Source organism: Oryctolagus cuniculus, chromosome 11, assembly GCF_964237555.1.
Source record: "Oryctolagus cuniculus chromosome 11, mOryCun1.1, whole genome shotgun sequence".
NCBI lineage: Eukaryota > Metazoa > Chordata > Mammalia > Lagomorpha > Leporidae > Oryctolagus > Oryctolagus cuniculus.
Window position 1 is genome coordinate 27,958,904 of NC_091442.1, and position 14,603 is coordinate 27,973,506.

The following is a 14,603-nucleotide window of genomic DNA, read 5'->3' on the forward strand; positions in this document are numbered from 1 at the left end:
TTTTGAGCGAATAAATACACCCTTTAAAAAAAAAAAAAAAAAAGCAGTGCTGCTGCACACCTATTTACATGCACATGCGTGCACTCATGTGAGGTTTTCTATAGGAGAAACTCCCAGGTGTGGAAATACTGGCTCAGCGAGTATGTTGATTTTCTTGAAGTTATTTAAATTCATTGCCAAATTGCCCTCCACAAAGGTCATACCAGTTTACACTCGCACCTGTGGTGTGGGACCTCGATGGTTTCCCAGCAGGAAGAGTACAACAATGAGTGTCGTCCTGTGCTTTCATCTCTGTCCATCTAGCAGCTGTCATCCATGAATCTCTGCCGTGGTATCTCTCTGCCATTTGAATTATTCGGTAATCATTGGATTTCCTTATGAAAATTTCCTGCTCATTGCATTTATTGGCATGTTTTTCTTTTGTGCCTTTTATATTGATTTGTTAGTACCTTATAATATTAATATTGTAAAGTAAATCTCTGTCTGCCGTATATGTTGCATATGGTTATAGTTTTTTTGGAAAAGGTTTACTTTAATTTGAAAGGCAGAGTGGCAGAGATCTTATATCCACTGGTTCATTTTCCAAATGGCCATGATGGTCAGGGCTGGGCCAGGCCAAAGCCAGGAGCAAGAAGCTTCATCCTGGTCTCCCACGTGGGTGACAGGGGATCCAAGCACTTGGGCCATCTTCCACTGCTCTCCCAGGCACATTGGTATGGAGCTGGATCAGAAGTGGAACAACCAGGGCCGGCACTGTGGCCTAGTGGGTAGAGATGCTGCTTGCAGTGCCTACATCCCATATGGGCGCTGGTTCAAGTCCCGGCTGCTCCACTTCCAATCCAGCTCTCTGCTGTGGCCTGGGAAAGCAGTGGAAAATGGCCCAAGTGCTTGGGCCCCTGTATCTGTGTGGGAAACTCAGAGGAAGCTCCTGGGTCCTGGCTTCCAATCAGCCCAGCTCCAGCTGTTGCGGCCATTTAGGGAGTGAACCAGTGGGTGGAAGACCTCTCTCTGTCTCTCTCTATGTAACTCTGCCTTTCAAATAAACAAATAAATGCTTAAAAAAAAAAAAACTGGAACAACCAGAACTCAAACCAGGGCTCTGATATGGGACACTGGCATTGTGAGCAATGGCTTAAGCCACAACACCAGAAATAGACCTACAGGTTGTTTGTTTGTTTATATGTAAGTTTCATATTTTTACCCACTCATGGGTATCAGTCTTTTCCTGTATGACTTCTACAACGCATGGTCTGCTTAGAGCTACCTTTCCCACTCTGTGAGTACAAAAACAACTTTGTTCAAGTTCACTAGCACTTGGAGTCAGTGTTGGACTTCTGTTTTCCTTGAGTTGAACCCAAAACGGTTGGAGTGGGTGTTGCTGCAGTTTCTGGGAATGGAGAGGAGGAGGGAAGAGGGCAGGACCTCGCCGTGGAGTGAAGACTCTGGCTAATTGGCTGGCTCTGGTGCAAGACGAGCAGTGAGTCAGACATGCAGACCAGGACACAGGTGATGCCAGTGACCAAGGCCCCTTCGGGACTGGTCTGTGTCCCTTCTGTTCAGACCCTAGCCAGCCTGGTCACTGCTGCCGCAAGCCCGTCTTCGTCGGCCCCCCTGAAGACAGCAGCGTCGCCCGCAGAGAAGGCTGCAGGCTTTGCCTGCTGTGTAGCTGGGAACAGCCTAGATTCATTCTGATCCGGGGAGAGCGTGGTGGGCAAGACTGGCTTTGCCGTCAGGTATCCCCAAGTCCAAACTTTGTGCCACACTTAGCTGCTTAACCTCGCCGGGGTTCCGTGTTCCTTGTGTGAAATGGGCATAAAGCAGTGCGGGAGGCTGTCGGGGAGACTCTACTCCCCGAGGCCCGGCGCCCTCCGCGGCTCAGAGTGGACTCTGTCTGTGAGGGTGAGGACGGGGGCCGTGCGCTGGGTCAGAGACGGCAGTCGTGCGACTCAGCTGCTGCATGTTCTCAGGCGAGCGCTGCAGCTTCTGGTTCTGTCCGCAGGAACTTCCACGTCTGGAACGAAGGCTGGTTTGTGCGGACGGACCTGGGCACCCAGTATGATGGATGGCAGGTGCTGGACGCCACTCCCCAGGAGAAGAGCCAAGGTAACCCTCTGGTGGCCCTTCCTGGGCTCAGCGCTGGGTCGCATGCCTCTCAGTTACACACAGTAGGACTGCAGTGCAGGGGGCAGACCCAGAGTCCTCTCCCTCCCCAGAATGCACCATGGGAGCCAAACAGAAATGTTTAAAAAATGCATTTGCATTTGTTTGCTGCTGCAGATCTCCTGGCCTGTGCCAGGTGGCGAGGGACAGGCACCTTCTTCTGCCAGTCAAGATCTACCCACACCACCGCCAGCAGCCTGGCGCTCCCACTGCAGAGCCCTGTGGGTGCCTACGGCCTTGGGGACTCCGTCCTCATGGCCAGCTCTGCTCCAAGCCTCCAGGGTCACAACCACAGCCGCTCTCACATTCCTGTATGTCCCACGCTGAAACAAACTCTCCTGCAAGCAGATCACCAGGACCCTGTCCCAGGCCTGCGCTCCGCCTCCGCCCTCACTCCCCCTCCTCTCCCATCAGGCTCAGAAGCCACTCCCCCTCTCCCCCGACCTCTGCAGCCTGTCTTGTCTGATACCTTCATTCTGAGTCATTCCTTTCCGACATTAAAACCAAAGTGTATAAAGTAAAATACTCACATAGTTTAGACCTTTAAGTTGTTCCAAAAGGACTTAGTCTGACCCCCACGTCCAGCCCCTAGCCTGCTTTCTAGAAGCAGTATGTGTTGCTAGGTTTGGGGGTTGGGAGATATCTTCCAGATATTTTCTAGGCCATTGTTTTTTAGATTTTTCCTTGCGACCAAATTGGTTATCAGATCAAGTCAGTGGGTTGTGACCATCACTTTAAGAAGTGCAACTAAGCGGAATGCAATGGAAAAGGGAGAAAAAAAGAAAATTAAATAAAATATCAGGGTGCCTTAGGCATAGTGAGAGCAGGTTCTGGCCCATGAAACGTGTCTCAGTGTCACATGTGTGTCAGCATGTCAAATCTTTCTTTCTAGGAGTCAAGGTTAAAAAAAAAAAACAAACTGAAAGTCACTGTTCCAGGCATATAGAAAATGGAGTGTGCACGTGTGTGTCAGAGTGTGTGTGTGTGTGAGTGTGTGTGCCTCTTCTGTTTTGTGAACACATGGAATGATGCTCTCCTTTCGATTCTGCTCTATTTCAGCAGCACACTCCCTAAGTGAAACTCTGTCATCTCTCTCTCTGTTTCAATCCATCACTTGCTCCAGCTGCCTGGCTGTCTGTGCCGGGGGCGGGGGGGGGGGGGGGGGGGTCATGGTCCCGGCCTAGGAGCTTGGAGCAGCCGGAGGTCCCCAGGGCTGAGTGTTCAGGGCAACTCCCAGGAGCAGGGGGGTGGCCAGACTTTCCTCTTGAAGAGGCAGAGCCAGGGCAGTGGGAACCCACAGGATCGGGCAGGATCGAGCTGGTCCTGGATAGAGCTGGCATTGGGCAGGTGCCCTTGCAGATAGGTGACAGTGGCCTTGGAAGGCAGTGCCTGGGGCAGACGGTGGGGGCAGAAGAGGCTGTGGCAGGGGGTGGGGGGCAGTCTCCCAGAGGAGCAGGCCATGGACGGGCCTGGCACCAGCACGCACCCAGTCTCTGTCTCTTGGCCCCAGGGGTCTTCCAGTGTGGCCCCTCCTCGGTGCACGCCGTCCGAGATGGGGACGTGGACCTGGACTTCGACATGTCCTTTGTCTTCGCGGAGGTGAACGCAGACCGCATCACCTGGATCTATGACACCGCCAGCAACAGCCAGAAGCAGAACTCCCTGGACACTCGCTCCATCGGCAAGTACATCAGCACCAAGGCGGTGGGCAGCAACTCTCGCGTGGACATCACGGACAAGTACAAGTACCCAGAAGGTAGGAGGGTGTCGATGGGGCGGAGCCACAAGGGGCCCCTTGGTGAGAGGGTGGCTTTGAGGGCAGTGAGGAGCAAAGCCTCGTCCTCTCCCCACCCCACCCCCATTCTCAGCTCTACCCGAACAGTGGGGCTTCCCTGTGGCCTGCGGGCAGCTCTGGTGCCCCTGGAAGTTTGCTGCAGGGCCCAGGCAGCACCCCGCCATGCCCCGTGTCCCGTTCTCCGTTGCACAGTTGGGGTGACAGCACCATGACTGCACATCCCAGGGCGAGACCAGCCCTGCTGGGAGGTGTCCAAGGGCTTCAGGGAAGATTTCTACATCAGTCCGCTCCCCAGCCTCTGAGAAACACAAGCAGCAAGCAGCCTTGCATGGAGAATGGTCCCAGAGACCCAGAGATGGGGGCTGGTGCCGCATGCACCCAGAGGCCCCAGAGAGGCCAGATGAGGCGTGAGAGTGCGTAAGACAAGCCCCGGGCCCCCTCAGCCGCCTCGGAGGACCAGTTGCCATGAGGCTGTCTTCACTCCAATTACGTTTGCCGCTCGGAAGCGGCTTTGATGGTTCTCAAGGGTGACCAAAGTTCTGCGTTTGAAGGTGAAGTTCATTTTTCAGACACAGCCAAAAATGCTTGGGCGCGAGCCTCCAGCAGGCAGGCCGTGGTCACTCGCTCCTTCATGGGGTCAGCATCTCACTATCCCATGTGTTTGAAATGATTGATCCTCACAGTCGGTTCCAGGGGGCCAGGGGCCCACAGCACCCCCTTACTGGAAGCGTTGAGTAAATCTCTGGCGAGTGCTGGCTGCTGGCGCCTGCCGGAGCTGACCCAGAAGCCAAGCGCAGGAGGTGGGGTCTGACTGGGAGGGACCCCTCTGAGCGCTGGTGCTGGACGACACTGGGGGCCAACTCCAGGATACTCTGATCGGTGGCCTCGATTCGGCCCCCATCTGCCTCTGCAGGCCGTTCCTGTGGGTGGGTCGGTGGGCTGGGGCTTCTCTCAGTCAGCCTGGGGAGCCCCCCCCCAGTGCTGCTGCAAGCGGGGGCTGGGCGGGGGAGGGCGGGGCCAGCACAAGGTGCTTGTGTTGAGCAGCATGGTGGTGTAGAAAGCAGTGTTGGGGGAAGATGTGACCTGAGGCGGAGGGCGAACCCCAGTCCCGCCACTCATCACGGTGCAACCTGGAGCAGGCTCCTTCTGTCTCTGTTTGCATCTAGATGGGCACAGGGAGCCAAGCACAGTGCCCAGCCATAGAGAGGACATGGGGATCTGTCACTCTCCACGTCTGGGACACGCTGGGACAGTGGCCTCCGAGATGACTGCTTCACCGGCACTGCTTCCCTGGTGTATGGCCCGTGGGGTTCCTCAATACTTCCAGACCCTGGTGGTCCCGTCCCGGCAACATGTCCCAAGCGATGGACCTGGTGTGGCCTCAGGGCAGGGAGGGGCGGGGGCTCCCTGTGGGACCGCCGGCAGCGCGCCAGCCCCTGCGTGCCTGAAGTCGCCCGGCTCTTCCTACTTAATGATACCAGCTCATCTCTGAGGGATGAAAAGCTCATAAAATGGGTTGCTAAGCATTTACGCAACAGCAGCGCCATGGGGAGAGAACAGCAGCAGGAAGCTGGGTCTTGAGTAAGCCCAGAAGTTGACCTATATAGGCATTGAGGCTCTGGGCTTCGTTGTGCAAACACACCTGCTTTGAGGTCCCAGGCACAGGAGGAGGCTCGGGTCCTGCGCGGCCATCAGCCCTGGGCGTGGACCTACAACTCAGCTAAAGAATGGAGAGGCACCAAAAGGAACCCAGCCCGCCAGGAGCTGTGCGCTCGGGTAATCTGGCTGCTGCCTCCTTTGGAGTAGGGCGTGTGGGAGGAAGCTGGGGACTGAGCCCTCTGCCTCTGACCCCTAGAGTGGCCTAGAGCCGGGACTCTAACCTGATGGACTCGGGCGTGTTGCCATCCGAAGTCTCTGCCAGTTGTCGCCCAGAACTTACGGGAAGGGCTCGATGAGTTGCAGGGGGACTATTATGGGTCATCTGGCACCTTAATAATGTCCCGGGCTCGCTAGGGAAGCCGCGACAATGTATATGGTCTGCAGGTGTCAACGTCTGTCCGCCTTCCCCCATCACCAGCCCCGGGTTCAGGGCTCGCAGCTGGCTACTCAGCTCTGCGTGCCCCAAGAGCCCTCCCGGGGTACGCCACCCTCCTCTGTGGCCCCTCCTGCCGTCACCCTCGGCAGCTCCCACCGCCTGGTGGAGAGTCAGAAGCCCGGGCTTTTAGTCACCCTTGCACTTCTGATGCCGGGAATCTCTCAGCAGTCTCATCACGGCTGGGAGCCAGACCGTGAGACAGCCTTGCTAACTGGCACAGACCGGGTGTCACTGTCGGGCCCTCGGAGCGCCTTCGGGAGCAGAGCAGGGGGCCATGGTGAAGTGCTCTGCAAGTTCAAATGCAGTCAGTTCTAAGTCCCAGCCCTGCTTGCTGCTCGTGGCTTCCTCCTAACCTTTTCCAGCTCTGTTTTGTGATTTATTTTTAAAATACCTGCTCATTCGTTAAGTCTCACCAAAGACGATTTATCAAAAAGCACAGAACAGTTTACATGTAACTTAATTAACAGAAGCCAGCGATCAAGCCAGCGTCGTCGTGTGTAAGCCATCTGCTTTCCCGACAGCTTCTGGGAAATGCAGAGCTGGTGGGAGAAGCATGAACCAGACCCCAGCGGGTCGGTGACCCTCCCAGGAGGAGGCTGAACGGAGACCTGGGAGGGGGATGCTCGCATGGGGCCACGCAGGGGGGTGGCCGTTGACCCGATGCGAGTCCCAGGCCAGCCCCCAGGCAGGGCGCCGTCTGCACCGCTGCAATGTTTCTGTCTTCTCCCAACACACAGGTTCCAGTGAGGAAAGACGGGTGTTCCAGAAAGCTCTGGGGAAACTCAAGCCCAACGCAGCATTTAGCCCCACGTCAGCAAGGGATTTGGTTGAAGAGGAGCGGTCGCCCAGCATCTCTGGTAGGTTCAAGATCACCGGTGTCCTGGCAGTGGGCAAAGAGGTCAGCCTGGCCCTGCTGCTCAAGAACCTGACCAGGGAGAAGAAGACGGTGACCGTGAACATGACGGCGTGGACCATCGTCTACAACGGCACACTGGTGCACGAGGTGTGGAAGGACTCCTTCACCGTGGACCTGGACCCCGAAGCAGGTAATTCGCCCCGGAGCTGGGGGAGCCCCAGGGACCCAAGTGGCCTCAGGTGGCCCAGCCGCCCAAGGAGGGGGCGGTCCGCGGCGCCTGTGGTTACACCTTGGTGCCTTGGGAGCTGCTTTCCCTGTGAACAGCACAAGTCAGAGTGGTGCCAACCCAAATCCTCTTCTGCCTGGAGGGAGTCTCCCTTACAGATGTCTGCCGCCTCCCAGAGCCTGCGTGGCCTGTCCATACAGGTGACCTCTCGTGACCTCCCAGAGGTCAGTGTCCACAGGACAGCGACTGAAGCTGAGGCTGAGAGAGCTGGATGACCAGCTTCAGAGGCTGGGTGTCAGAGCCAGGACGGGGCCATGTGAGGTGCAGCTCCTGGGTTTCCTGGTGCTAACTCCAGGGCTACCTCTCCCTCATGCCACGCCCCCACCTCTGCCCCACAGTAAACCACTTTCCAGGTTTGACCCTGGATGGGCTACATCGGCCTAGAGTCTCCCCTGAGCCCTGCCATAGCTGCCACAGGGTGGGTGGAGTCTCTGGATTCCTGGCCAGTTTTTGCAGAGGTCCGAGCATTTGCAGGGCGGGCAGTGGGGGCAAGGACGCCTTGGCCCTGGGGAGCACGATGGGGACTGGCGTGGGTGGGGCAGAGGCAAGCTGGGGCCACGCGGAGGGATTAGTGCACAGGTGTTTCCACATGGGCAGCATCCTGCACATCGGGATGAGAAGTCGGGATTCACAAAGCAGATTAGGGAGGGAGGAGTAGAGCTTTGCCTCCCATAAAACCTGCTTCATTACGCGGCCCATCTTGCAGGAATTCTGGCTGCGGAGAAGTGCAGGTGTGTCACCCCTGGCGGAAGGCAGCAGCCCCGGCAGCCTGTCTGCCCGCAGACAGCCGCAGGTCTCAGCGGCAGGGACAGCCGCCCTGCCGGCAGTCAGCTGCCTTCCCAGCTCAAAGCAGAGCTCTCCCTGGAGACCGAAGATATTCACGGGAGGGAAGCGGTGTTTAAAGCTCCTTCTGCCAGAGCCAGCAGAGTGACAGGAGAGGGGAGGAGGAGGCTGGTGAGGGGCCAGGGAGGGGGGGGCGACGCTGTCTCGTGCTTGCTGGGGACCCTGGATGAGTCCGCCCCCTCTCCGGGCTGCAGCGGTTACTGACGGAGAGTCAGCTGTTCCGTCCACATTCAGGGCGGAGTCCTCAGTGCAGAAAGCAGAGGCGGCCTCTTTCTTGTGGCCCTAGCCTCCAGGAGCCTGTGCCCCTGGGGTGCTGCGGCGCCCCGCGGAGCGCAGGAGGGAGAGCAGTGCCAGGACCAGCAGAGAAGGGAGAGGGCTGCTCGGCCTGCGGGGTCCGAAGAGGGGCCTTACAGCCCGGGGAGGGGCGATGCATGGAGAGGAGCTGGGAGGGGCACTGCACCTGGGGAACTGTGCAGGTCAAAGCATGGAGGTGAGAAATACACATAGGTCTTTGAAGGGGGAGGCAAGCTGGGCTCAGGTCAGGCCAGGCTGAGGGGTGGAACCTTAGTTCCCAGGCAGCAGGGAGCCATGGAAGATTTTGGAGTGACAGAGAGAGCAACGGCATGATTTAGAAAAACCTGCAGTCTTGCGGGGCTTGGTGGGACTGGCACGTGGATGGCTCAGGCAGGAGAGGCCTGTGACAGGGAGGTGGCTCGGGATGTGGTGGCCATGCACTCGGGCTTACGGCGGCCAGGGGAATCCTGAGCATTTATTTGGACAATGCCCCACTTCCCTTCCTAGTTCTTGATGTGTTGTTGTCATTACTGCTATTTGGTCCTTGGGCAGTCTGCTAACATGGGTGTGTCCTTGGCCCCACCCCTTAGGAGGGACCTTGCCCCCTCCAACACTTTTCCAGAGTGGGGAGGAAGCAGTTACAGCCTCGGGCCCTGTGAGCCCATCCTTTTGGGCATCTGCCCACTCAGCCAGGCTCCTGCTGCCTCCCTGGGCCCTGTTCTGGGGCCCACCTGGCACAAGGGGGCGGTCCCGGTGGACAGGGCTCAGTGGGCACCTGGATGGCACGGGGACACTCTGCCAGCCCACACCTGCCTGGCCTGGCGTCTCACCAAGTGTGCAGGAGCCATCCTCACTCCCTCGTGCTCCGTTCCGCCCCTGCTTCTCCTCCAGAAACTCAGCATCCTGTGACGATCTCCTACGCTCAGTATGATAAGTACCTCAAGTCGGACAACATGATCCGGACCACTGCCATCTGCAAGGTCCCCAAGGAAGCCGAGGTGGTGGTGGCGCGGGACATCATCCTGGACAACCCCACCCTGACCCTGGAGGTAAAGGAGGGGGAGGGGCGCCTGCTCGGCCAGCCCTTCTGCCCCGCCAAGCACAGCCTTTCCCTCCGGTCTCCGCTCCAGCCCAGCCCCTGCCAGCTCGGTGAGCCTGGAACTCTGCTCAGGCCAGATGCACGTGCACGCTCGCCTGGCGCCTTCCCCAGTTCTAGTTCTAGACCCGCTGGGGCTGGAATCCCCCAGGTCAGCCATGGCGCACAGGCTGTGTTCTGGGCCTGCGTCTGAGAACCACAGCGGGGCCCTGTGCCCGACCTGTCTGTGGGCGGTAGACCTGCACCCTGTTCAGGGAACAGACTAGACATAGGCACAGCTTAGGTGCATCTCTCCCTGCTCCAGACCCCAGAGCCACAGAATCACGCACTCCCAGGAGCCTAGTCTCATGCTCCCCTAGGCTGCCATCACGCCCGAGAGAACAGAGGCCCAGAGAGAAGCCAGGGCCCCCAGCTGTGCCCTGTCCGAGGCCTCCTGGTCATCAGTAGCCAAGACCAACATCTCCAGAGTGGCCGAGAGCAGAGGCTCTTCTCTCTCTCTGCTCTGACTTAGGCCCTGCCTGCTCCTGTCTGCAGGCCCTGTCCCTAGAGCCTGGACAGGTAGGGGCTGGCAGGGATGCAGGAGGTCCCTGGGGTCACTCTGTCCCTTTCTCAGCACCTGTGCTGCCTCCCACCCTGTCCCCGGCCTTCCAGCCACTGGGTGCAGAGCAGAGGGGAAGCCGAGCCCCAGGGAGAAGGAGCTGGTCAAGAGCAGGCCGACAATGGGCAGAGAAGATGGGCCTCCCCTTGGGGTGCAGCTGAGAGCCGCCTGTGCCAGGCCCCATTTGCCTGCTGTCTGCACAGTGAGCACCCTTTCCTGTCCATTCACAATGCCACCAGCTGCAGGGATCCCCCACCTCAGGGGGCAGAGGGACCCAGGGTGCCCACTCTGATGTGGGGTCCCAGTCTCCCACAATGCACCCTTTCAACTTCATGAGTCTGGGCTGTACTTCCCGGTAAGGAGCTGTCCCTTCTCGGGGACCATGAAGCTAGTGCCCAGATGGCCACACGGGGGCAGCAGTGAGGAGTGGTGGCTCTGCCCTTGGGCTGCGTCACCCCAGGGAGAGCTGGTATTGTGTCTGCGCACCACCATTCATCAGCAGTGACTCTGAGCAGGTGCCTTATTTGAGTCTCGATAGCTCCAGCTCTGTCCTGGGCATAATGGGATGTTTCCTTGATTGGCTGTCTAAAAATTCCCTTGTCATATCTGATGCCCCCAGACCTGGCCTTGTCCCCAGTCATACCCCCTCAGAACCCTCCGTCCTCTTCCTACCAGGAAAATTACCTTTATTTGTGCACTCGTTTGGTCATGATCCCCTTCCTGACTGTCAACTCCCAGAGGGCAGGGCTACCCTGTCCAGGACTCAGGACTAATAGCGCCCTCTGCAGGCTAAGGTGTGGGAGTCATGCCATCGACCCCGGGTTTTCGTTCGTCCTGGCCCAGCAGAGCTGCAGGTGCAGCCACAGCTTGTCCCCTGCATGCCGCAGCCTCTCCTGCTTCACAGGAAGCTCCCATTTCTGCAGACAAGGACTGGCGCGTCCCCACCCCAACTCCTGAGTCTAGAAACTGACACGGGGTTGCGGCCAGTGCGGCTGTGAAACATGCTGTCTTCAGCTGGTGTTGGAGTGAACTTAGATTCTCCCCGTGATGTGGCGTTCTCACGCCTTTCTGTGGTATTACCTTTCACTCAACACTTGGGTGCGCCATCTTTTGGGTTTCCATCCCAACTCTACTTTATCTTTAAAGTGATATCGTTAGACGGGAGATCAGAACACAACAGGCTCAAAATGCTGCATCGTGGGCCTCCTTCCGGTCTTTTTGAAAGGCACCTGATCTTCCCCTTTGAGAGGCACTCTCTCCTCTGCGTGCGCCGTCAGAGAGTCAGTTCTCGTCTGGACTGAATGAATTCACTCAGGGCTGGGGGGCACCCGTTTTCAAGCTCACAGAGGTGGTCACAGCCGGGGTGAAGTCCAATTCCATCACCTGGCACTCCTTGGCGATTAGCGTGAAGGACCTCAGGCCACAGAATCGGCCTCTTGGTCATCCCGATGGCTGATGTCCTTCAAGTCACTGCCCGTGCCCTCGGGCAGTCAGACACAGGCCGCTGCGGCCGGTCTTGGCTGTAGACGCATTTGCAGATTTGGGTCAGTAGGGCAGCCCTGGGCGCTCTGGTCACGTCCTCCGCAGCTGAGGGGCCTCCTGGGAGGCTGGAGGAAAGTGACACGCACTTGAGCGTGAAGCACTGTCGAGCCTCCCCGGGGCCTGCAGCAGCCTGGGCTGCCCCAGGAAGCAGAGGTCGTCCTTCAGGGCTTCTGAGCGAGGCAGGGAGGTCGTGGCACCCAGAGCCACCGCACGGCGCCCCTCGCCTGCTGAGTCTGAGTGTCCGCGGTGTGGGGTGAGCGCAGCGCCCCAGGATCTTCCATCTCGGGTGCCGGGAGGCCGGCTGGCACTGAGGGGGCTTAGCAGACAGTCCTCCGTTCCTGCACACTCGGACACCTTCCCCATCCCCACGGACTGAGCAGCCGGGTCATGGCCCCCACAGGTGCTGGACCAGGCTCAGGTGCAGAAGCCCGTGAACGTGCAGATGCTCTTCTCCAACCCCCTGGACGAGCCCGTGAAGGACTGCGTGCTGATGGTGGAGGGCAGTGGCCTGCTGCGCGGCAACCTCAAGATCGAGTGAGTCCCGGGCCCTGGCCGGGCAGGCACGTGGGGGCGGCAGAGGGCCCGGCCCAAGCTCCTGGGCAGGGCAGACAGAGCGAGCGCCGGCCTGGGCTCCCTTACTCTTAGGAGGGACTTGGGGCTGCGCTTGCTTTGGGAGCTCAGCAAATATGAACCCTTGGGAAGCCGGGCTCACCAAGCCAAGGGCTGGCCTTCGGGCTCACCAAGCCAAGGGTCCTCCCCTGCTGTTGGTGCTCAGGGCTGAGGGGACCAGGCGCCCCCCAGAGGCAGCTGGGGGGACTGGAGAAGCAGTGGCCTTTCCAAGCCTCCCCCGAGCCCCGCAGCCCACGGGCCTGTGGGCCTGTGTATCTCGCATCTGCTCTGATCCGAGCTCTTCCCCACCAGGGTGCCTGCGCTGCGCCCCAAGGAGCGGTCCCGGGTCCGTTTCGAGATCCTGCCCACTCGGAGCGGCACCAAGCAGCTGCTCGCCGACTTCTCCTGCAACAAGTTCCCGGCGATCAAGGCCATGCTGTCCATCGACGTGGCCGAGTGAGGGGCCCTGGCGGCCCCTCCCCCGCACAAACCTGGGACGCGCGGAGCAGGGAGTGCGTGCAAGCGGTGTGAGAGCCCTGCTCGGGCCGTCAGCCTTGGAAACCCACCTCACACCTGCCGGACTGGGACCTGCAGCCACACACCCCCCAACGGCCCCGCCCTCCCAGCCCGGACCAGGTCGACCCTGGCCTGTGACTTGATCACTTTTGCACGTCCTCTCCCTGCTGCCTGCTCCATGAGCCCCCCTGGGCCTGGTTCGTACCTCAGGCCCCTCCGTGCCGCAGGACAGGCTGGCCCCTGACCAGAGACTCTCCAGATGGACACGGGAGGACCGGTCTGCACTGAGTGCCAATCCCTGGTCTACACTCGGGACCGTCCCGCTCTGCCCTTGGGCAGCCGCAGGGGCAGGAGACGGTCAATCAGTCACCTGCTGTGGCATTCACATCTTCACATCCCAAATAAATGTTACCGAGCGTTACCAAGCGTGGCCGCACAGCACCGACTCTGCCAAGCCTCTGTTTCGCCTGGGGAGGGCGAGGGGGAGAGGGGCTGGCGCCATGGCCCTCTGGAGAAGGGATGAACTTGGGGACACCTTGTTTTCTGTGTCCCATGTCCATAGGGACTGGGCTGGTGCTGTGTGGCTGTCGGAAGGGCCACAGACATCCGGGCAAAGCCATGATTAGGGCCTGTCTATAGCATCTGAGTGACAGGGGCTTCAGACTCTGCTGCTGCCAGCCTGGCCTCTGCCCTCCCCATGCCGTATGCCGAGGACAGGCCACCAGGTGCCCCTGCTGCCAGCCACAGCCCTCTCTGCCTTCAAACTCGCCCTGTGGGTTCCTCGGGCCTGGCGCCTGACATACCCCGAGCAGGTCCCTTGGCTTTCTGTTGCATGCACTGACCCGTCCCGTTGGGCCAATCTATCTCACTTCGAATGTGAGGGACCAGCACAGTCCAGGTAGAAGCCTCCAGCAACCCGGACCCTGTCATCCCCTTCTCCTCTTCCTCTCCTTCCTCCCCCACTGTTGCCTGATCCTTCAGAGCTGGAAAAGGACGAGGGAGGAGCCCCAAGACATGGGACAAAGGTCTGCCCCACGGTGCCACTGGAACGTGCAGTGGCCCCTGCCCAGGGCCCAGGGCTCCAGCTTCGGCCCCTGGAGGAAGCTCTGGCTGCCCTGGAAGTGTGCAGTGGTGGCTTCATGACACTTTGAGGCCGGCCCCTCAGGGGTCCCACTGGCTCAGCAGAAGTCACACTTCCCTGCTGCCCCTCCGCCTGCTGCCTTTCCAGCTGCCCCAGCCTGGGCTTCCCACCTCCAGGACCTGCGGGGGGAAGCCGATGCCAGACTCCATCGGCATTTGCTCTCCCAGGGACGGTCACAAGGCCCCGGCTCTGGTGGCAGAGCAGAGCTGGGCCCCTAGCCGTGGAGGCAGATGCTCGCATCCCCTCTCGCGAGAATCCTCGCTCCCTGCAGGTGGGTTCCTGGGCCTCGCCGTTAGCTTTGGCTTGGAGATAGCACACCCCATTCCTCCTCGGAGGCTCTGGCCCAGTCCTCCACGGGGAGGGGTGGCGGGGAAGAGACTTCTGCTCTGGCCTCCAATAGGAAGGCAAAAAACCCAGACCTTTCCACTTCCGTCCATGCAAGGCCCGCCCCAGATGGCCAGTCCTGGAGCATCAGTGTCACCCGCCAGCACCCCCCGGGCACCTGCTTTGTGATCCAGGGATAACAGCCAACAAGCAGCGTGCTCCCTGCCTCTGGCTGCCTCCCCCCAGAGAGCCTCTCTGGAGGCCCAACGTGGAAAATCCATGTAGGTTTCTAATGAACCCCAGGCACAGTCGACTGGTGAGCGCCGTGGCTAATACGTCCTCCATCCCGCATGGGTGCGGAATGGTTTTAGCCATCAAAGGACAGAGCAGCGGGCAGTGGCCTCGGTACCGTGTTTCTTTCAGGGTGGAGGCCGTCATGGTGCAGTGG

General features: G+C 59.4%; 1 protein-coding gene across 12 annotated transcripts in view; it reads left to right on the top strand.

Annotated features, from left to right (window-relative positions):
• The window catches only part of TGM3 (transglutaminase 3), a 101,533-nt gene extending 88,405 nt beyond the window's left edge, over positions 1-13,128 (top strand). For all 12 annotated transcript variants that reach the window (XM_051845187.2, XM_070051428.1, XM_051845188.2 and 9 more), the window contains 6 exons: positions 2,000-2,103; positions 3,671-3,916; positions 6,788-7,096; positions 9,221-9,378; positions 11,966-12,099; positions 12,487-13,128. In XM_051845187.2, coding sequence (XP_051701147.1) covers positions 2,000-2,103; positions 3,671-3,916; positions 6,788-7,096; positions 9,221-9,378; positions 11,966-12,099; positions 12,487-12,634 — 1,099 coding nt within the window. In that variant the 3' untranslated portion in view covers positions 12,635-13,128. The remainder of the gene's footprint in view (positions 1-1,999; positions 2,104-3,670; positions 3,917-6,787; positions 7,097-9,220; positions 9,379-11,965; positions 12,100-12,486) is intronic.
• The last annotated feature ends 1,475 nt before the right edge of the window (positions 13,129-14,603 follow it).